We start from the raw sequence: 23225 nt of genomic DNA, 5'->3' as shown, positions 1-23225 counted from the left end.
CTTTTAACCAGGAGAGTCGACCTTCACAGACAGGAAGAAGAGCAAGGCAGAGGTATGATAGATAAGGTTCTAGCACATAAAGACTCTTGTATAGCTGAGAGATAGGAGAAGGATCAGTATGACCAGAGATAACCGACCAGAGGGGAAATGGAAGGCGTTGGAGTGAGCTGGAGGGCAAGGACTAGTTGTACTTGGTGAGACTTTGAGATTTTATTTTGGTTCCAATGGGAAGCCAGACTGGGGAAGCATGAGTGGCAGTGGAAGACATGTGATATATTTGGGGAGGGAAAAAAAGATGAAATTGACTGGAGGGAAGACTCTAATACATGGATTAATAAATCAGATTCAGGACAGATAGGAAGGAAAAGGAACATGAACATAACAGGAAGACCTAGACGTGGGAAGGAAGAAACTGGTGACAAATGCAAGAGAAGTTTTAAGACCAGATAACCAGTTAGCCCTCTGGGCCCGCAGAAGGAAGCTTTCAGAGCATTTAAAACTAGAGAAATCAGATCTTCTTATTGATGAGCTATATTAAGTTATACTGTCTTATTTTTAAGTGGTTGATGTGTTGCTGTTAAGAAATAATTTTAGTTCTTATCCCCAAAGATTAAGCACAGACCTTTCTGCATTTAAAAAGATTGCCCAAGGAAAAAGCATGTAGCTGGCTTACTCCCTGAAAGAAAAGTTCTTTCAAATACTGAGAAGTTATGAGAATGTTTTAAAAATTGTGGAAACTTTTTTTAACCTAAGGAAGTTGGAAACTTTTCTCTTTAAATGTCGACTCCCAGAATGGTCTCCATGAGATAGTTTCCACTCCTGTGTTATTGTTTTAGTTGGCAGTGCATGGACAGTAAAGATCTGAAGTGCAACTACAGAAAAGCCAACATTTTGGAAAGAGTTTTGGAGTGCATAGATTTAAGGTACTATGGAAAATTTTGACCTTAATGCAGTGAGAACTAGGCTATTTCATTTTTGTTAAAGTAAATAATCAAAACGTTTTCCTAAGCCATTGACCTGTTATACTCATTATAAATATGTTAAGATACTATCATGTAAGGCAAAAAAAAAAAAAAGAAGGAATGTTGGAAACCTTTATTTCTGAGACTCCTCCTACAATATGGTAGTTGAGAATATTCATGACTGGTTGCAGGAAAGTAGTTATGCAAAATTCACTAAAATTGTTTTAATATTTATTTTGATTGGAAAGTCAGATTTACAGAGAAGGAGAGCCAGAGAGAAAGATCTTTCATCTACCAGTTCACTCCCCAAGTAGCCACAACAGCCAGAGCTGAGCCAATCTGAAGCCAGAAGCCAATCTGAAGTCAGAAGCTTGTTCTAGAAGTCCCTCATGGGTGTGGACCCTAAGGTTTTGGGCCATCCTTGACTGCTTTCCCAGGCCACAGGCAGGGAACTGAATGATAAATGGAGCACCCAGGAGGACACCAACCAACACCCATATGGGGTCCTGGCACATGCAAGGCAATGATTTAGCCACTAGGCCACCATGCCAGACCCAAAACTGATTAACACAACTTTTATTTAATGATCCTTAAACTACTTATTTGGATGATTATTCAGCATGCCTTCCTGGCTGACAAATAGTAAGAGGCTGCTGTGGTTCTCTTGCATTCAGGTCATCTCGGAGTCTAGGAATTTTAATGGCTCACTCTGTGTTCTTACTCTGAAGTGTCACATGATCCCCAACTAGAAACCACTAAACAAAACTTCATGTATTTTGACCTTTGAGGAAATAAAATTTGAAAAATCATCTCTTCAAATCTTTTTCCTAAAATGGGAGCTTTACAAATGAAAAATTAATGTAGCTTTATTCAAAAGCCTTTTCAAGGATATAGCTGATTGATTTTTATATGAAAAAATGCTGGAGTTCTAATATGCTGGGGTTCCAGCACAGTATCTTTGCTGTCAATACAGAATCTTTGCCTCTCAGATTTTCCCACTGTGGCTTCCCTAGCAGCAGAGGGGAATGCATTCATGCAGGGTGGGTGGGGCACATTGGGGGTTTGATTCATTACATAGTCCAAAATGGCCCACTTTTAATACTTTTTTAATCACATGCTTTAAGACACATTTGTGTTCTACTCAGTGTTATGTCTATATTTGTTTTAATATTAAGATTGTTTTTATAAAGGTCAATGTTCCAGGAAGATGCACTCTGTTTAGCCAGTAATTTCACATAACTCTTGGCACACCGAAGCATTATGCCTGAAGTTATGTCAACATATGCCAGTTTGAGAAGCTGAGAATAAGGAGTGTTTCTTCCCTAACCATAGACTGCTGTTCCACAAACTTCTGATTTGCATCCATAGACTTCTCTGTTACTTTCCCCCAACCTTAAAGTTTTCCACATCAGTAGAAATGAATTGCAAAATCAGTTATTTTGTAGATAGTTTGCAAAAGATGGGATTAACAGCAGAAAAGGAAGGAAAGGGGTGAGCATTTGTCCTAGTGGTTAAGATGCTTTTGTCACAGGAAGGGCTTCCTGACTTTGATACCTCTGGCTTCTGGCTTCTAGCTCCAACTCCCTGCTGATGCAGACCCTGGGAGGCAGTGATGATGGCTCAGATAGTTGGGTTCCTGCCACCCTGGACTGAATTCCCAGATACCAGTTTTGGCTCAGTGGCAGTTAGGGAATCAACAGATGGAAGGGAGTATTTCTCTCTCTCTTACTCTCTCCCTCGCCCACCCCTGTCTCTCCCTTCCTTCTCTCTGCCTCCCAAGTAAATAAATACCTTTAAAAAGAGGGAAAGAGGAAAGAGAGAAGCAGAGGGCAGAGTGGAAATGGAAACTTTGCTTTGAGGCTTTAGGCAATAGACATGCAGCCATGGGAAAGGACCCCTGGGAACCTGCCTCCCGCACCTGTGGGAAGAAGGCAGCTGAACTGAATTGCGTGAAGAGGAGTGGATGCATGAGCTTTCCACCCGCCATCAAGTCACAAACATTCAGACTGCTCTTTGTCTCAGGACCACTTTGGATACAGCTTAATAAAATGTGGGTTGACCAGTATATAAGGTGATGTAATGATAATTAGCTTGATTTTGTTGTCTTACAATGTAGATGTGCATTGGAGTATCACATTGTGACCATAAATATGTACACTCTTCTCAATTAAAATAGAAACAATGAGAATAATTGACAAATAAGGTAAAAATTATATCTCAAGTTAAATAATATCTGGAACAAAGGAAAAGGAATTTCTCAACTTTTTACTTAAGCTGCAGAAAATGGCAAGTTTTTTTTTTTAAAAGATTTATTTACTTTTATTAGAAAGTCAGATATACAGAGGAGAAGGGACAGGGAGGAAAATCTCAGTTCCGTTGATTCACTTCCCAAGTGGCCACAGTGTCTGGAGCTGAGCTCATCTGAAGTCAGAAGCTTCTCCCAGGTCTCCCACGTGGGTGCAAGGCTGTTATAGGGCTGTCTTCGACTGCTTTCCCAGGCCACAAGCAGGGAGCTAGATGGGAATCGAGGTGGCCAGAATTAGAACTGTTGGTCATATGGGATTGCGATGTGTGCAAGGTGTGGACTTTTGCCATTGGGCTACCGCACTGGACCCAAAAATGACAGTTTTAAAAAAAATCTCAGGCAAGCAAGGGATAATTGATGGAAATTAGTTACTCTTACCTGTCTTTTCTGATTTAAGATGCTTATAAAAGAAGACTGTTTTGTCCATTTAGAGTGTTGTTTGAATTTTATTAGTAGGTATAGAAAGTGTGAAAATGTTTTTCCTAAGACTTTGATTCCCTATGTTCTTTTTTCTTAAGCTGCTCATTGGAAAATTGCTGTTGGGGAGGGACAGACAAATTACCGAGTGTTTTTCTTCACTTTGTCTCTGAAAAAATCTTCCTTGTGTTGTGACTAGAAACTTAAAAATTAAAGGGTTGTCAAAAGGAATGAGGCTTATTACTTCAGTAGGTTCTCAGTAAGTAGCAAATATTGTTTGAATCTCCACTAGTTCACAATCTGGTTCTCATTTTTTTTAAAAGATTTATTTTTATTATTTTTTTATTGGAAAGGCGGATATACAGAGAGGAGAGACAGGGAGGAAGATCTGTCCAATGATTCACTCCCCAAGTGAGCGCAATGGTCGATGCTATGCCGATCCGAAGCCAGGAGCCTCTTCCGGGTCTCCCACGTGGGTGCAGGGTCCCAAAGCTTTGGGCCGTCCTCGACTGCTTTCCCGGGCCACAGGCAGGGAGCTGGAAGGGAAGCGGGGCTGCCGGGATAGAACCGGCGCCCATATGGGATCCCGGGTGTGCAAGGCGAGGACCTTAACCACTGTGCCACCACGCCGGGCCCTCTGGTTCTCATTTTTATGAATCGTGAATATAATCTTAAGAGAGTGACTATAATGTTTTTAAATGTTAATGCCAAAAAAAATGTTAATGCCAAACTGAAACAAAATTAATTTGCTATAGTAGAAGGCATAGTTTTCTTTAAGAAAACAGTCAGATGTATGATCTTTGGATTTCTTTGCTCAAGCTATGCTTTTTAAAAAATATTTAATTTATTTAAAAGGCAGAGTTGCAGGGGGTAATGGAATGAGGAGAGAGAGAGAGAGATAAAGAGAGATCTTCAGTCTGCTGAAATTACTGCCCAAATGGCTATAAAAGTTAGGGTTGGGCCAGACCAAAACCAAGAGTCAAGGACCCCATCCTAGTTTCCCACATGGGTGCAGAGGTTCAAACACTTGGGCCGTATTCCAATGCTTTATCCCAGCCATTAGCAGGGAGCTGGATTGGAACTAAAGGAGCCAGTGGCTTTTTCCAATATATACAGGATGTATAAACTTGAAATTAATGCTTTTCTTAATACCATGTAATTAAAAATTGTGAATCACGTGTAAAATGGGAAAATATGAGTCTGCCATGAAATTCACAAAGGCTTTTGAAATCAGTCCTAAAATAACATACTAATGTTAGAAAAAAACCTTTTTTTTTTTTTTGTAAACCCTAAGTCACTTTATCATAAATCATGGAAAATGACAATTATTTAAAAAATTTCTTTATTAAGTTTTTCAGAATCTCCATTGGTTTTTAAAATTTGAATTTAAAGGGAAGAGGGGCAGAGTGAGAGCTCTTCTAATTGCTTGTTCACTCCCCCAAATGCCCATGATAGCCAGAGCTGGATCAGGCCCAAACCAGGAGCCCACAACACTATCTGGGTGTGCCAGGTGAGTGGTGGGGACCACCAAGTACTTCAGCTCTCATCGTTGCCTCCCAGGCTAGGCAATAATAGCTGAATCAGAAGCAAAGTCACTGGGAGTTGAACAGGACACTCTGATAATGGGATGCCAGCATATCCCAAGAGGCAGCTTAACACAGTGCCAGGCACCCACCCCCTGATTCATTCCACTGAAAGGAATTCATGAGTCACATAAGTGGAAATACTAAAAAGTGGGAAATGCAGTTAAAGCTCTCACTATATTCCACTGCAAGTGTAACTTCGGTTTTCTTTCTCATACTGAAAAATTGTCTGAACTCCTGATAGAATCTTTATGTTATATGCCAGTTGCCCCGAACTTGCCTTAAAATCTATAGAATGATTTTAGTTATATAGTTAAATGTGCAATTGTTTCATATGTTTCTCTTCCACTTGCATCAGTACACCCTTGAGGGATGGAACCGTGTCTGTCTTGTTCACCTTGTACTGACACACCTTGGGATCCATTGGAAATTTAAGGAGCTCCTACTCATGTTACATTTTCTGATTAGTTTAGAGATGATTTGCTTTTTGGGTGTATGCTCCCCCCCCCTTCCCTTTTTAAGATTTATTTATTTTTATCGGAAAGATATTCAGAGAGGCAGAGAGGAAGAGCTTCCATCTGCTGATTCACTCCCTAAGTGGCTGCAGTGGCCAGAGCTGCACCTATCTGAAACCAGGAGCCAGGAGCTTCTTCCAGGTCATCCACATGAGTGCAGTATCTCAAGGCTTTGGGCTGTCCTTGTCTGCTTTCAAAGGCCACAAGCAGGGAGCTGGGATAAACACTGGCACCAATATGGGATCCAAGCATATGCAAGATGAGGTCTGTAGCCACTAGGCTACCGTGCCAGGCCTGCCTGCTCCCATTTTAATTGTGTGCATTCTTTAGTCTTGATTTAAGGAAACATTTTCATAACTACTTTTAATTCTAGGTATAAGTAACATAGAGGTCCTTAAATAATAGTTTACACTGGCCTTTCTCCAAAAAGTAGGCTTTTTCTTATTAGACCATACGTATTTTTAATTTGGAAAATACTGCTATTTTGCCAATATACTGTATTTCTAATTAGTATCTCTGAGTCTTTTGAGAACTTAAGGGAATTTTTATTCATTGCAGTCTATAAAAAACACAGTAAAATTTTGTTTGGGACGTTTACCAGTCAGTATTAAAAACATACCTATCGGGGCCAGCATTGTGGTGTAGTTAGTAAAGCTACCTGTGTTGCTGCTGTCCCAAAAGGGCACCGATTATAGTCCTGGATGCCCCACTTCTTTTTTTTTTTTTTTTAAGATTTTTTTTTGAAAGCTAGATATATAGAGAGAAGGAGATACAGAGAGAAAGATCTTCCACCCACTGGTTTACTCCTCAAGTGGCCGTAATGGCCAGAGCTGAGCTGATCCCAAGCCAGGAGCCAGGAAGCTTCTTCTGAGTCTCCTACGTGGCTGCAGAGTCCCAAGGCCTTGGGCCATCCTCTACTGCTTTTTCATGCCACAAGCAGGGAGGCAGACGGGAAGTAGAGCAGGCAGGATACAAACTAGCGCCGATAGAGGATCCTGGCCCCTGGAAAGCAAGGATTTAGCCACTAACAGCTGTTGAGTTGGGCTTGCCCCACTTCTAAACCAGCTCCCTGCTGATGGCCTGAGAAAGGCAGAGGAGAATCACCTAAGTGTTGGGCCCCTGTGACCCATGGTGGAGACTTGGAAGAAGCTCCTGGTTCATGGCCTCAGGCTGGCCCAATGCTGGCCATTGCAGCTATCTGGGAGTGAACCAGTAGATGAGAGATCTCTTTTCTCTCCTCATCTCTGCAGTTCTGACTGAAAATAGATAACTAAATGTTAAAATAAATAAATAAATAAAACCACAAACGCTTTACCTAATTAAATGGTTGACAGTTTTTTGTTGTTGTGGTCCTAATTGATACAGTTTAGAATCCTGACTATGTTAGTCTTCAATTGGGGCTGGCGCTGTGGGCTTGTAGGCTAAGCCTACACCTGCAGTGCCAGCATTCCATATAGATGCCAGTTCATGTCATGCCTGCTGCACTTCTGATCTGACTCCCTGCTAATGGCCTGGAAAGGCAGAGGAGGTCCCAATCCTTGGGGCCCTGCACCCACTTGAGAAACCAGAAAGAAGCACCATTTTCTTAGCTTCAGATGAGCCTAGTTTTGTCTGTTGTGGCCATTTGGGTAGTGAACCATCAGATGAAAGACCTCTGTCTGCTGTTCTTTTCTCTGCCTTTCAAGTAAAAATAAAATCTTTTTTAAAAAAGCAGTGCTTATTTTCAAGAATTTCAATGAGGGGCTGACATGGGTGGCTCAGCTGTTTGAGCTGCTGCCTGTGATGTTGGCATCTCCGGTTGGAATGCCAGTTTGTTTCCCTGCTTAACTTCCCATTTAGTGTCTTGTTATTTTGCCCTGGAAAGCAGAAGATGGCTCTAACACTTGGGCCTCTGCCCCTCACATGGGATATCCCCATGGAATTCCTTCTGACTTCTGCCTAACCCGGTCTCTGTCATTTTAGCAATTTGGGGAATGAACTAGCAGATGGAACATATCTCTTCATCAACTTTTTTCTCTTTCTCTTACTCTTCCGTTAAGATAAATAAATGTAAAACAAACAAATAAGTGTAAAATAATGTGACACTCAGTGGAAGTGTCATTCTAATGCAGGTACGAATCTGTCTCTTCCCTGTCCGCAAAGAAGCATATTGCTAGACTTATTTTTCTTCATAAAGGAATTTTTCTTTGTGTATGTATGCGTAGGCTGTGAGTCAGTAAGTTTTGGCATTACTTGTTTTTTAAGTCCTAGGCAGAAAGTTCAGCCAGGGGTTGGAGAGATTGCTAAATACTCAGGACTTCCCAAAACCTGTTTTTTTTTTTTTTTTTTTTAAAGACTGAACTAATACTGTCACTCCTGAGAAGTTTGAAATTCATCTCTCCTGTCTGCCAAAATTCTGAGATCCACACAGTTGACTGTTATTCAATTTCAGATAAAGCCTTTGAGTCACATGGTTGCTAGAATATTGGCTAAGAAAGGTAGAATTAGTTCCTTATCTGTGTCATGTTCCATTGTAACAGTTGATGTTGCAGTCTGAATGCTATTTGTGTACTGTCTTTATAGTAATGTTGCTCTTTGGTTCTAGCTAGAACATCTAACAGCTTCCCCCCAACTCCTTTTGTAAAAGTCCATTGTGAAATAATTGGAGTCAAAATTATATCTGTTCTGAATCTTCTCTGATTGCAGTTTGCAGCATTGGGATTGTGAATCCTCAGAAGCTTTCTGATTTGGGAAAATGGAAGAGCTTGTGTTTTCTGCTGAGGGGTTCATTTCAGAATCCTACCTTGCCACTTGACTTTTGCTCTCAGCTCCCGGCTTCCAAGCTGTTGACTTCGCAAGGAAAAGAAACCATAGATCCCCTTGGCGTGGTTGGCTGCCAGTTGCAGTCTAATGGACACTGAGAATGCTGGAGCTGGCCAAGGCTTGTGCCTAGTCTGTTTACATCTGCTTTGGATCATTCTTTGGTCAGCCAAAATGAAGTCAGGGATATTTCTCTGAAGTGGTGGACCGAATAAGAGAATTCCTTGGTAGCAGTTGTCCCAACTCTTACATCAGTGCTGCTCATTCATTCTTCTCTCTCCTTGGCCTCTTCTTCTGTTCGGTTGCTGGTATAGTCATGTTTAGGAATACAATATTACTACCTTATAGAGCTCCAAACTTTTGGGCTTGCCTAAAACAAAAATTTTCAAGTTTTAAAATCAGTAATAAGCTCTAGCATTTCAACTGTCCTAGGAAACAGACATATGGTTCAAATTAAAGTGTGCTGCTCTGGATTAGAGAAAGGGATTTAAGTTGCCATTTTAGCTTACAGACAAATGCTAACCAACCAGGGTGTTGGGGACTGGAAAAGAGACTTAGCAAATTATGTTAAGAGCCACTTATAAATGGAGAAATAAATGACCATAGGCCACATGAAGAGAACAGCTCCACCCATTTGGCTTCTGCTGTGTGGGTTTGAGTATCCTTGTAACTAGTTTCTTGTGTGGTTTCTCCTTCCACCCCCGCCCTGTAACTCTTTAGAATACTTGTCATTTAATTTTTATTCATTTATTTTTGTTTATTCGAAAGGCAGAGGAAGAGATCTTCCATCCACCGGCTCACTTCCCCAGTGTCCACAATAGCTAGGGTTAGACTAAGAGCCAGAACTTAAATCAGGTCTCCCACCTGAGTGGCAAGGACTCAGCTACTTGAAGCATCCTCACCTGCTGCCACTCAGAGTGTGCCCTGGCAGAAAGCTGGAGTGAGGCTGGAGCCAGGACATGAACACAGCTACTAAAATATGCTTTTAAAACATGGTTAGGTTTTAGGTGTTTTTTTTTTTTTAAGATTTATTTTTGTTGAAATTTGAAGATTTGCAGAGAGGAGAGCCAGAGAGAAAAATGTTCCATCTGCTGGTTCATTTCTCAAATGATCACAACCATTTGGGAGCTGAGCCAGCCGATTTGAACCTAGGAGCCAGGAACTTCTTCTAGGTCTCCCACACAGGTGCAGGGTTCCAAAGCTTTGGGCCGTCCTTTACTGCCTTTCCAGGCCACAAACAGGGAGCTGGATGGGAAGTAGAGCAGCTGAGACATGAGCCTGTGCTTATATGGGATGCTGGCACTTGCAAGGGGAGCATTACCCAGTTGAGCCATTGTGTTGGCCCTTTAAAAATACTAAATACCTGTCCCAGGATGTTCATCATGTAGATGTTAAATCTGTAGGTAGTAAAACTTTGCCATTGATAATAAACAAAGAGTAAAAGATACAAAGTATTTGTGTTAGTGTTAATACCTGAAAATTATTTAAAAATCATGACTTCTCAGTATTGTAGGTCTTATTCTGCAGGATAATGTTTTAAAGTCTGTATTTAAGCTTTAATTGTGAGGCAGGTGTTATGGATTAGTGGATTAAGCCATCATTTTATTCATGCACAATCCGGTATCAGAGTACCAGATACGTACCAGCTCCTCGGCTTCTGATCCGGCTTCTGGCTTAGATGCTTAGGAAGGCCCAAGTGCTAGTGTTCTTGCCACCCTTGTGAGAGGCCAGGGTGATTTTCTGTCTTCTGGTTTCTACTGTGCCCAGGTTCAGCTTCTGTAGGCATTCGAAACAGCAGCTTGCAAATAAAGTGTCTTTCTCCCTAGTTTCTGTGTCATTTTGACACATATATAACGGTTATCTTGTGGTTATAATTTTTACTCTTTCTGTTTTTGTCTCAGTCACCATTTAAAACCTGTATTCTTAAATAAGCTCATAGCATTTTGCTGTTTCGAGTTTTATGAGTTTTTTGCTTCCTTATTTTTTTTCCCCTTTAAGAGGCAGAGCTGGATAAGAGGGCTCTCATCTATTGAATGCTCACAGGGACCAGAAGTAGGCCAGGCCAAGCTGGAACCAGGAACATCTGATCAGTTCTCCCTCATGGGTGATAGGAATCCAGTTCCTTGAGCCATCATTACCTGCTGCCTCCCGAGGTCTATATTAGCTTGTAGGAGGTATTAGTGTGGAGCTATAATAGCTCAAGCCCATGCACTCTGCTCTCCGCTCCACTAGGCCAAATGCCTACCCTACACATAAGTTTTAAAGAAGTGTAGGAGTTGGTATTTGACTTAAAGGGGGATATGCTGCTTGTGATAGCAACATTTCTTATTGGAGTACTTAGATTTGAACCCAATCCAGCTTCCAATTGGAGCTTCCTGCTAAAGCACACCCTGGAAGGCAGCAGGTGATGTGTCAAATAGTTGGGTCCCTGCCACCCGCACAGGAGACCTGGATTCCGTTTCGGGTTCCTGGCTTTGACCCGGCCTAGTTCCAGCGTTGCGGGTATTTGGGAAGTGTGCCAGTGGTTGAGAGAGCTCTCTCTATGACTCTGCCTTTCAAATAAAATGAAAGTTCTCAAGTCCTCAAGTTTCAAGTTTTGTATACCTTTTGAAACTATGTAAGCAGAGCAAATGATTGACTGTTAATAGCAAAATGAAAGATTAAGTAGATTTTTGTAACCCAAACAATTTGAAAGCTATAGTAGAAATAATTATGAGACGTCTGTTTATTGAAATTTAAGCATAAACATAAATAAGCTGAATATGCAATGCGGACATAAACTTCGAGGACACCAAGGTTAGCATTATAGATTGTATTTAATTCTTGCTGATTTTTTAAAAGAGTTTATTTATTTTATTTGAAAGAGAAAGATTTTCCATACACTGGTTCACTCCCAGGTAGCTGTAATAGCCAGGACTGGGCCAGAAACAAGGAGCCAGGAGCCTTTTCTGGGTCTCCCATGGGTGTCAGGGACCCAGTCTCTTGGTCATCTTCCACTGCTTTCCCTGGACATTAGCGAGTTGGATCAGAAGTGGAGCAGCCACAACAAGGACCCATACCCATATGGGATGCTGATATCACAAGTGGCTGCAACTTTATCCACTACACCACAGCCTTGGCACATAATTCGTACTGATTTTTAGAAACCTTATAAACTTTGAACTGTGCCTTGCCAGACGTAAAGTAAAAATAATGCTTGTCTCAATCAGCTAATAAATACAAGGTGCTAGACTGTAGCACTTGAAAGAAAGTCCTTTAAAACTACTTTTTAAATTGTATCTCTCATAATTTAAGTTGTTGAACTAATGGAAAACTATTGCAGTGGGAGAGATGAGTCAAGGGCAGTGTGATCCTTGATCGTCTTAGGATACCAGCTCCCTCCTGCAGGAGCCGCTCAACTGATAATCTAAGTTTCTTATTTATTGATTGTCCTCAAGCTTGGAAAACAAGTGCTTTTTCTCAGATGATTCATTTTAAATGGTTTAGTGTGGATCTGGAATATGTTTGTGGTTCATTCCTGCGACTTAGGCACTTTTTATTACTTTTTTGTAATGTTTATTTTCACCTGCTTGAAAGGCAGAGTAAAAGAGGAAGATTGTCCATTTGCCATTGTACTTTGCAAATCCCTGCAAGAGCTTAGTTGGTCCAACCTGACACGAAGAGCCCAGGACTTGATGCAGTTCTCCCAGTTGGGTGGCAGGGTCTCAAGCACTTGAGCTGTTATCTGCTGTTACCCAGAATGCACCAGCAGGAAGCTGAGTCCAAAGCACAGTGAGGCCCTCCTGTGTGGAATGCAGGTGTCCCGAGTATTGGCCTAACTTACTGCTGCAATGGCTATTTTAGCCAGTTTTTAAAACATATAAACATTCTGAGGGGTAAATTATACTAATTTTTGTTATGAGATTATCTCTCCCAAGTTGGGTCATTTTTCTTTTGTATTTACATGTAGGTAACTTAAATTAACCAAAATCTTAGTATGCTATTCCATATCTGCCTGTTCCCCATGCACCCTGCCCTTACTACCACATATCCCAGCATTGCCCTAGTGCCTCCCAAAACTTCCAACAAGCCCCAAATAGAGTATTTTGTGTTTCTATTCATTCTAGGTTTTCCTTCCACTTCTCTTACAATGTGTAGCAAAATTCAAACAACTAAAAGAATAAAGAGGAGATATTCCCCCATCCCAGTTATCCAGTCTCTGAAGTTTGATTGAAAGAGATTGTTAGTAATTTGGGTTTCTCTGCAGGGATGTAAATTTTTTAAGCTAAATGGACAGTGACCTGACCAGAATTTTATCTTACAAGATTGTAGAGCAGTATTGAAAATGTGAAATACTGTTAAAGAGCCACTAGTAGGGAAGGCAAAACAGCAGTAATACACTTTCAGTGAAACTTTCAGTTCATAATATGTATATGGAAACTGAGCCTGACCCAGATCATGTTAAGCTCAGTGTAGAAACAATTGGGGAACTGGTATTGTGGCACAGTGAGTTCAGCTGGCGCGCTTGTGTGCCAGTGTGCCAGTTCAACTGATGCTTGTGACGCCAGCGTTCCATGTCAGAGTACCAGTTTGAGTCCGTGCTGCTCTGCTTCCCAGTCTGGCTCTTTGGCACATCTCTTTGCCCCCCATGTGGGAGGGAGACCCAGACAGTTTCTGGTTCCTGGCTTCCACCTAACCGAGCCCTGGCTGTCATACCCATCAAAGAAGGGAACAAGTAGATGGAATCTGTTTCTCGTCTCTTCCTTCCTCTCTGTCACTTTGCCTTTTGAAAAGGGAAATAAATCTTTTTTAAAAACTAAGCCTGGGGCCCAGCACACTAACCTAATGTCTACAGTCCTTGCCTTGCACAAGCCAGGATCCCATATGTTTGCCAGTTCTAATCCCAACAGCCCCACTTCCCATCCAGCTCCTTGCTTGTAGCCTGAGAAAGCAGTCAAGGCTGGCCCAGGACCTTGGAACCCTACACCCTTGTGGGAGACCCGGAAGAAGTTCCTGGCTTCAGAATGGCTCAGCTCCGGCCATTGCAGTCACTTGGGGAGTAAATCATTGGACAGAAGATCTTCCTCTCTGTCTCTCCTCTCTCTGTATATCTGATTTTATAATACAATAAAATAAATCTTAATAATACATAAAAAAAGAGTAAGCCAGGACAATTTGTTGTGGAATATTTATGAGATTTTGATTTTGGCCATTGGGCCTAATTCTTGAAGTCAGATATTTGACTGCAATACCCAGTAGAAGCAGCTGCTTCCCCAGAGTGTACCTCCAGCTGTGAAATTGTTGATTAACACAGGCTCATTTCTCATATAAAACCTAACAGTAGTCAGCCTGCCTCTGCTGCTGAACCTAGTTTGCTCTGGTGTTCTTTGTGAAGCTTTCCTCTTAGGTAGATGGGTGAACAGGCACATGCTGTTAAGTTTGTGCCTTCTCCTTCTTGCTAAAATGGAAAGGTTACTGCTCATAGGCATAGCATTCAGAGTTCAAAATGAGCAGTTGCCTGCAGACTTTGAAGTACTGTTGGGAAAATTTTAAATCAGAGGGTTTGGAACCCGACACAGTAGCCTAGCAGCTAATGTCCTCACCTTGAAAGTGCCAGAATCTCATATGGGTGCGTTTCTAATCCTGGTGGCCCCACTTCCCATCTAGCTCCATGCTTGTGGCCTGGGAAAGCAGTCAAGGACAGTCCAAAGCCTTGGGATGTTGCACCCACATGGGAGATCTGGAAGAGGCTCCTGGCTCCTGGCTTCAGATTGGTTCAGCTCTGGCTGTTGGAGCACTTGGGGAATGAACGATCGAAGGGAAGATCTTCCTCTGTGTCTCTCCTCCTTTCTGTATATCTGACTTTTCAAATCTTAAAAAAAAAAAAAAGATAATTTTAACCATTCCTTATCTTACTATGTTCTTCTTCAAGACACAAAGAAGCACCACAGTTCATTCTTTTGGACTTGGCTGTTCAGACACACCAGTGTCAAAATCTGTCAGGTAGAACAGAATCCTCTGCATTTTCCATCTGCCTTGTGGAAGAAGAGGAAGTCCAGTTATAGAAAATGACTCAGTGAAAGTCTTTGCAGATTAATGAAAAATAATTAAATCTTTCCACATGTTCCCCAAGACATCTGCTTTGCTGAGTCTTATTTATTTAGAGTTTTGTCAGCCCATTCTTATACTTTTAGGAAAAAACCCCTAAAACAGTGTTACATGTGTATACAGACTTAGAGGTAAATTATAGTGTTTTGGGTAGTGTTGGTCACTTGATAGAGTTTTAAATCCAGTTTAATTCATAGCCAGTATTTATTAAGTGCCTACTGTACTACCATTTACATATATGCATATATACATGTGTGTATATGTATACACATATAGTCACATATATGTATATATTCAGTAGGTACTTAATAAATATACACATGTATACTTTTATGTATATATATACATATAATATACATACACACATATATTAGAAGTCCAATACGCTATCCATTGCGCAACGGAGCCACCACATACACATATATATTACACGAAGTAATGGAGAGTGCGCAGAAATTAGGGGATATTTATTACAGGAGATCCAGGAAGGCTTCACAGAAGCAGCATTCGTTTCATTTGATGAATGAGAGTACTTGGTTTCTTGGAGCTCTAATGATTCTAATTGTGGCCCTGACCTCCAGGCTCTCTGTGATCAGTAAGTTAATTTTAGATTCTTAGGCGGAATGGTTGGGAGGCGGAGGCTCTAGTAGTAGCTGGCCAGCTGCCATTGCCAGTAGGAGAAGGCTCTAGTAGACAAGAGGTGATGAGGACTGGCCTAGTGATTTTATTGCAGTTTAGTGTAATGACCTTTTCGCAAGTCACTGCTATGTATTAAAAACACTGTGTGGAAACCAAGATTATATCAAACTGTGCTCCTTCCATTCACTGGAAGTACACACACATAATGCAGCAGGTGTAATATAAGGAAGAGTGATCATTGGGATGTAGAGTTATAAACAACGCACTATGGACACAGAGGAGGAAACTGTTGACAAGGTATTTTCTGTTCGTTAAGGCTTCATACAGGAAGTAATATTTGACCGAGCCTTGAAAATGGGTGATGTTTTAAAAATGGACAAGAAAGGAAAAGACATGGCACAGGGAGGAAATTACAAAGAAAGGCATGTAAACACAGGATATGAATGGTGTAATGCTATCATGGCCGGGATAAGTTAGGACGGTTGGGTGGAGCTGGGTTGTAAAGAACCTTAAATAACAGTGTAAGAGGTTAAGATTATTCTGTAAGCAGAAAGGAGCCGCCAAATGTTTTTAAGCAAGGAGGTAATAGGATCGGAATTGTGTAACATTCACTATGCTGTGATGGCTTAGAGGGAAATGAAATAGGCATAGGGAGTAATCATGGCATTGGTCTAGCCCATCAGTAAGAAAGATTGAGCTGAGATGGTAGGATTGGAAAAGAAAGGAGATGGATTCAAGGCACACTTGCTAGGGGTACAAGCAGTTAGAGTTTGTTTTATCAGCTTGACACGGGAAATGGTAGGAAGAAAGGAATTAAAAGAAAGTTAACTGCAGTGGTCCTGGTAACAGAGATTGTAATACTGTTGATGAGAATGGGAAGGAACATCACTGGAAAAGGAGATTTGTGCTTGGAAAATAGGTTCGAGGTGTGTATTTCCAAGCACGTATTAAACATTCATGCCAGAAACTTCAGGCAGTACTAAGACCAGACACACAGACTTGGTTAATTATTTCCAAACAAGTGAGCCCTGAGAAGATACAGACCAAGGAGGGTAGTTAAAATCATAAAAAGTCCTTCTGGAAAAGGTGGAAGGAAAGAAATGGCAAAGGAGACAGGATTGTCAGAGGCAGAATAAAACTAGAAAAAGGAGGAAAGGATTCCAAAGGGTAGGTAGGATTTAGCATTTTGGAATGCTGTAGTTGTAGGGAGTGTGGTTCATAAATAACAGCATTTATCTGTCAGTTACTCTCCATCCTTTGACCTGCCATCCTTGTTCATTTTCTTAATATTCTTCCTTAAGACTCACCCCCTCCTACCAATTCCTCTTCGAATGTGAGGTGTGGAAGGAAGATAAAAAAACAAAACATAAGACAAGAGAAAAAGGAAAAGGAGTTAAGTGTAAAAGGTTGGAGTTAAAATGCAATCATTCCTAATTAAAGTTTTTTGAATCGGCTGTCCTAACAATACTGTCACTTTGTCTGACTTTTGAGTGGTCTTAAATATAAAAAGTAAAAATAATATGAAAATTCTACATCTACCTGAATATACTTAGGTGTACTTTCTGATTATGATGTGGTCTTAGTAGCAACCATTCAGTTAATTTTTTTTTTAAGATTAATTTTTTGTTGGAAAGTCAGATTTACAGAGAGAAAAATTCTACATCCACTGGTTCACTCCGTGAGTAGCCGCAACATCCAGAGCTGAGCCAATCTGAAACCAGGAGCCTGGAGCTTCTTCCGAGTCTTCAGGGGTTGGGGGTTGGGGGTGCAGAGTCCCAAGGCACTGGGCCGTCCGCTAATGCTTTGCTAGGACACAAACATGGAGCTGGTTGGGAAGTGGAACAGCCGGGACACAAGCTGGCACCCCTATGGGCTCCCAAGCCTGTGCAAGGCAGTGATTTAGCCACTAGACCGTCATGCTGGGCCCCATTTTTGTTCTTAAAAGCTTTAAATATCACACATCCTAGTCAGCCGTGGTTTAAGAAGAGAATCATACTATTTTTGCTGATATAAGCCAATCATGTTTACAGTTAATGAAACCGGCGTCTTTTGCATACCAATTCATCTGTATCATTTTAATTATTTTTTCAAGGTGAGAGGTCAACCACTTCTAAACAATCTTTTTTTTTTTTTTTAATTTGAAATTTAAACTTTATGGTTTGAATCCTTTGCTCTAGGAGCTGGAAACCAGAATTGGCATGATGATAAAATGAATTGTTTTCAATTTACCTTTCTAGATTTTGGCTTCAGTAATCTCTTCACTCCTGGGCAGCTATTGAAGACCTGGTGTGGCAGCCCCCCGTATGCCGCACCTGAACTCTTTGAAGGAAAGGAATATGATGGACCCAAAGTGGACATCTGGGTAAGTAACTGCTTTCGCTGATGTTCCAAAGCATTAGTTATCCTTGGCTGATAACACTGCCCTCATCCTTGAAGGCACCTGATGCTGCCTGTGAATTGAGATCATGATCATCTCTTCTTCCAGTTCCCAGTAATTTAAACAAAGTCTTTTTTAAGCACTTACCTTACAGGCTGAGCCATGGGTTTCCAACTCCCCTCTTGCATTTTCACAAGAATCCCCAAGGCCAGTCTGGCTGAGTGTGCTTGACAAGGACCAAAAACTCTTTTTGTTGTTTCCATTTGCTTTTCCCATGTAGGATGAGTACTGAAAGAAATTTGGTATGTTATCCCCAGTTAATTTGGTATGTTACCCTTGTTAACTATTCTAAAAGTGATTGGCCTTGACAGTGCCACATATTATTTCTCAAAAAACAAAATGAAACCATTTATTCTGTCCCCACGTGTAAGAATCACCTTTATGTGTCTGTCGTAGTGGCCTCTTCTGGTGTGATTAATTGTTCTTACTCTCTATTTGGGATACAGAGCCTTGGAGTTGTCCTCTATGTGCTGGTGTGTGGTGCCCTGCCGTTTGATGGGAGCACATTGCAGAACCTGCGGGCCCGGGTGCTGAGTGGGAAGTTCCGCATCCCATTTTTTATGTCCACAGGTAGGGCGATTGTCAGTACACAGCTGGGACTGGGTTCGTGGAAAGTTAAACATGTAAAAATATCCCGGGAATTTAGTAATGAAGTATAAACGGCGCATTAGCAGCCGTAATACCAGTTTGCTGACTTAGCACCTCCTGAAAGTGATGACGTAGACTTTGGCCCCGCCTGGGTTTGAATTTAGGCTCTGCACATTCCCGCATCTATCTGAGCCGTAGAGTTTCCTTGTCTATAAATTAGCTAAATGTTTGTGAAGGCTGTTACCATATGGATTAAATTAAAGAATGTATGTAAGGAGTCAGGTGGCAATGCGGTGAGTACTTCTGTTGTATTGCTGTCCTGTCTCTGTCTTCTTTCCAGAATAGTATTTCCATTCACTCTGAATCAGCTATGATGTTGTTCCAAGGATAAAATGGGTTTTATATTGGAAGTTACTACTTCATTTTTTACTTCTATACTGTTTATCATCCAAACTCAAAAATATATATATGTATTTTTTTTCCAACAAGAAGGCATAACTTTATTAATGATAGAAACAGTACAAATTTCAAACCAAGCTGCATTACTCTTTGAAACACCAAAAAAAAAAAAAAAAAAAAGGTCCTTGTTTTTCAGACGGTTACATTGTTAATTCCATAATAGCATTTACAATATCATTGCTGTTGATCTTCAGGGCTCGGACTGCCTTTGCTCTGGACACATTTGCTTGTGACATGACCAACTCTATATCCTTAACTTCCACACCTGTTTCATCAACCTCTTCCTCTTCACTCTCCTCCTGTACAGTTGGAGTCTGTGTGTTTTCCTGAATGTTGGAGACAGCTTCACCTTGAACTTTGAATTTCTCAGCTGCTGCTAGTTGTGCTTGCTGAGATAAGTCTTCAATCTTGGCTTCCCCAAAAACGATGTAGGTGTCTGAGGCTGGGCTCTTGTAGACGTCGGGTTTTGTGATGACAAAGAGGATATTCTTAGATTTCCGGATAGTAACTCTGGTGACCCCTGTAACCTGCCGCAGGCCCAGCTTGGACATGGCCTTCCGTGCCTTCTTTTCACTCCGACTCTGTTTAGCCTTACTGACAGGTTCTTCATCGATTTCAGCTGCTGCAGCCAGCTGGGCCTGCTGTGTGATTGCCTGTGTGGAATCCTGTTCCTCAAGCTCTGGCACGGACTCATCGCTGTCCGATTCTGTTCCAGACCCTGTCTCAGCCTGGGGCTGTGGCAACTCCTGCTCAGTAGCAGGGACCGTTTCTGTGGCTTCACCGGGCATTTTGTGAGGGGAACGCGGAACCAAGATGGCGGCAGAAAGAGCAAAAATATATATTTTTTAAAGATTTCTTTAATTACAAAGTCAGATATACAGAGAGGAGGAGAGACAGAGAGGAAGATCTTCCGTCCGATGATCCACTCCCCAAGTGAGCGCAATGGCTGGTACTATGCCAATCCAAAGCCAGGATCCAGGAACTTCTTCCAGGTCTCCCACATGGGTGCAGGGTCCCAAGGCTTTGGGCCATCCTCAACTGCTTTCCCAGGCCACAAGCAGGGAGCTGGATGGGAAGTGGGGCTGCCAGGATTAGAACCGGCGCCTATATGGGATCCTGGCACGTTCAAGGCAAGGACTTTAGCCGCTAGGCCACGCTGCCAGGCCCTCAAAAATATTTCTTAAGTGAGAGAGCAGTAAGGTTAAAAAATGTAGGGTTAAAAAACCCTACCACATACCCAGGAGGTGGGAATTTGGGGGGGGGGAGAATCTCAGACCCCCACATAATTGTACCATAAAATTCAAAATTAAAAAAATATATATGAAAGAAAAAAATAGATAGCAGAAAACAGGAATTTGTAATATTGATCACTGTTTATATGCACATATAATCTCTTACTGAAAGGCACACATACAACACAGCTCCTTTTTCATTTTAAGGGAAAACTTAGGTTCTACAAAGTGTAAGCATGACTTTTTTTTTTTTAATTTATTTTATTTTTATTGGAAAGTCAGATATACAGAGAGGAGGAGAGACAGAGAGGAAGATCTTAAGTCCAATGATTCACTCCCTAAGCAGCTGTAATGGCTAGAGCTGAGCCAATCCGAAGCCAGGAGCCAGGATCTTCTTCCAGGACTCCCACATGAGTGCAAGCTCTCAAGACTTTGGGCAGTCCTTGACTGCTTTCCCAAGCCACAAGCAGGGAGCTGAATGGGAAGGAGGGCCACTGGAATTAGTACTAGAGCCCATATGGGATCCCAGTGTGTTCAAGGCAAGGACTTTAGCCACTAGGCTACCATGTCAGGCCCACAACAATTGCATTTTAGAATGAATAGGTAGAATTTGGACTGGATTTCAGTGTTCTTAGAATTTGTGACTTACTCGTATATTGAATAATGATAAATGCTGTGTGAAAAAATAAAAAAAAAAAATAAAGTTTACGATAGTGGTTGGCAGGTGATTTGGAAAGGAATGGGTACAGAGCCCCTTCCTTGAGAAGGTGACATTTCAGCAAGGAAGAACAAGGAAGGTAAGAGTGAGCTTTGCATTCTGTGGAGTCCCAGCAAAAGGATCCACAAGTATAGACACATTCAGGGGAAAGTGACTTGATTGCCCAGTGTTCTTATGTTTTTTCTTTTTTTAAGATTTATTTATTTATTGGAAAGTCAGATATACAGAAAGGAGGAGAGACAGAGAGGAAGATCTTCCGTCCGATGATTCACTCCCCAAGTGAGCGCAATGGCCGGTACTGCGCCAATCCAAAGCCAGGATCCAGGAACTTCTTCCGGGTCTCCCACATGGGTGCAGGGGAAGGAATCATGGGCATAAGAGAAGTGTGGTCAGAGAGGTAAGAGGGAACTTAAATTTCAGCCGCAGTCTGTGTAAAATCACTTTAGATAATGAGGCTGGTGTTGTGGCGCAATGGATTACCCACTGCCTGTGATAGCTGCATCCCCAATGAGCGCTGGCTCCAGACCCACTGGCTTGCTGCTCATGCCCCTGGGATAGTAGTGGAGGATGATCCGAGTCCTTACTGCCCTGCACCCACATTCAGTGAAGTGCCTGACTCTGGCTTCAGACTGGCCCAGACTGGCTCTTGTGCCCATTTGGGGAGTGAACCAGCAGGTCAAGATTCTCTCTCTCTCTAATTTAGCTTTCCAAAGAAGTAAAATAATAAATCTTTTAAAAGAATGACGTTTGATCTTACTTTGGATGAAAAATAAACAATTGGAGGATTTGGGCAGAAGGTGACATAATTTTACTCTTTTTTTTTCATAAGTTTTATTAAAATTTTCACACACACAAAGAAGCTGAGAGAATTTCTCAGTGGTTTTTGTTTAATCAAGAGTATTGTGCTTACTGTTTTGCCGGTGTTCTGAAGGTACAGGGGCTGAAGGAAGGAGATCAGTCAGTAGAAGGCTTTTATAACCAGCCAGCTGAGCTTGCTGACTGGTTCCCACTGGGATGTACTGGTGAAAGCACTGAGAACTAGGCAGATGTGGGAGATGCTGTATGGCAGGACACTGCTCAAAGCCTCTAAAAACATCAGTTTATTTAATTGATATTGTCTCAACCCTGGAGATACATAATGTTGTCATCTCCATTGTATAGGTGATAAAACTGAAGCCAGAGAGGTTAAGCAGTTTTTTCAAGTAACACAACTAGTAATTGGCTGAACTAGAATTTGAAACCAGGCAGTCTGGCTCTGACAGAATTTACTGTTGGTATCCCTGATGAAGGATTACTCTAGTGTTTTTGGCCTCAGCAGCTGGAAGGATGGATTTATGGCTGATGAGATGTGGATGAATGAAGAACACTGACATTTTGGAGAGATGTTTTAGCTATGTTAGGTTTGTGATGCCCATGAGACATCTAGTTGAAATTTGGAGATAATTGGGGGGGTAGAGATATCCGTATGGGAATCATCAGTGTACAGATAATATTTAAAGTTATTTGGTGAGATCACTTTTTAGGCAGTGGTTCTAAAGAAATAAAGTGGTCCAGGGACTAAGTTCTGGAAGACACCAACATTTAGAGATTGAAAAGATGAAGAGGGATCTTAAGAATGGTTAGGAAGGTGAGCCAGAGTTTGCTGTTCTGGAAAAACAGTGGTGAAACTGCTCGAAGGAGGAGGGAATGAGGAGTGGTGGAGCGGTGGGAGCTGCCGCTGTGCTGTCACCTAAGAGGACCTCAGGAACAGTGTTGGAGTTAGAAAAGAGGAGCTTTGGTGGAGGGACTGGAGCAAAAGCCTAAGTCATGTGGATACAACAGAAAAGAAGTGGAGGAAGGAAACAGATGTAAATCTTTGCAATTTTACTATAAATAGAAGCAGAGGTGGCCAGTGAATTCCTCTGGCCAGAATCACCAGGGATGCTTGGATCCCTCATCTTTATCACAACAACTACCCAGCAGTATTAAGCACTTGAGCATTCTGTTCTTTTAAAAGCTAGACTTTATATTTTAGAGCAGTTTTAGGTTCACAGAAGGTACAGAATTTCGCTGAACACTTTGCCATTTCCATTGTAGCAATCTTTCCCCAGTATCAACATCCCCCATCAGAAATGGGCTTAGGTAGGATGCTTACACCTACACTGGCACATCGGTATCACTCCAAGGATTCATTAGGATTCATTCCTGGTGTTATACATCCTATGGGGTTTGACATATGCAATAACACGTGTCTTGCATTGCAGTATCCTGCAGAGTAGTTTCACTGTCCTGAACGTTGTCTGTGCTCTGCCTCTTCACCCCTCCCTGCCTCCACACTCGTGGCCACCACAGGTCCTTTACTGTCTCTGTAAGTTTTGCCTTTTCCAGGATGCTAGTTGGTTGAAAACATAAAATATGCAGCCTTGTTGCTTTGGCTTTTTTCACTTGGTAATATGCATAAAAGATGCCTTCCTTTCTTGCCATGACTGGATAATATTTCATTGT

At 41.6% G+C, this 23225-nt stretch overlaps 2 protein-coding genes across 3 annotated transcripts in view; one reads left to right on the top strand and one right to left on the bottom strand.

Moving 5' to 3' along the window:
* Positions 1–23225, top strand: part of SIK3 (SIK family kinase 3) — a 214000-nt gene that overhangs the window by 143730 nt on the left and 47045 nt on the right. For both annotated transcript variants that reach the window (XM_040976992.1, XM_040976993.1), the window contains exons 5-6: positions 17545–17669; positions 18191–18314. In XM_040976992.1, the coding sequence (XP_040832926.1) occupies positions 17545–17669; positions 18191–18314 (249 nt within the window). The remainder of the gene's footprint in view (positions 1–17544; positions 17670–18190; positions 18315–23225) is intronic.
* Positions 18821–19614, bottom strand: LOC121154132 (nascent polypeptide-associated complex subunit alpha-like). Its single transcript, XM_040976994.1, has one exon. It carries the CDS (start codon positions 19577–19579, stop codon positions 18932–18934), a length of 648 nt encoding a protein of 215 aa, XP_040832928.1. The 5' UTR covers positions 19580–19614; the 3' UTR covers positions 18821–18931.

Source organism: Ochotona curzoniae, unplaced genomic scaffold, assembly GCF_017591425.1.
Source record: "Ochotona curzoniae isolate NIBS_2020 unplaced genomic scaffold, NIBS_Ocur_1.0 contig_2723, whole genome shotgun sequence".
Classification (NCBI taxonomy): domain Eukaryota; kingdom Metazoa; phylum Chordata; class Mammalia; order Lagomorpha; family Ochotonidae; genus Ochotona; species Ochotona curzoniae.
This window is presented reverse-complemented; position numbering and strand designations above follow the sequence as displayed.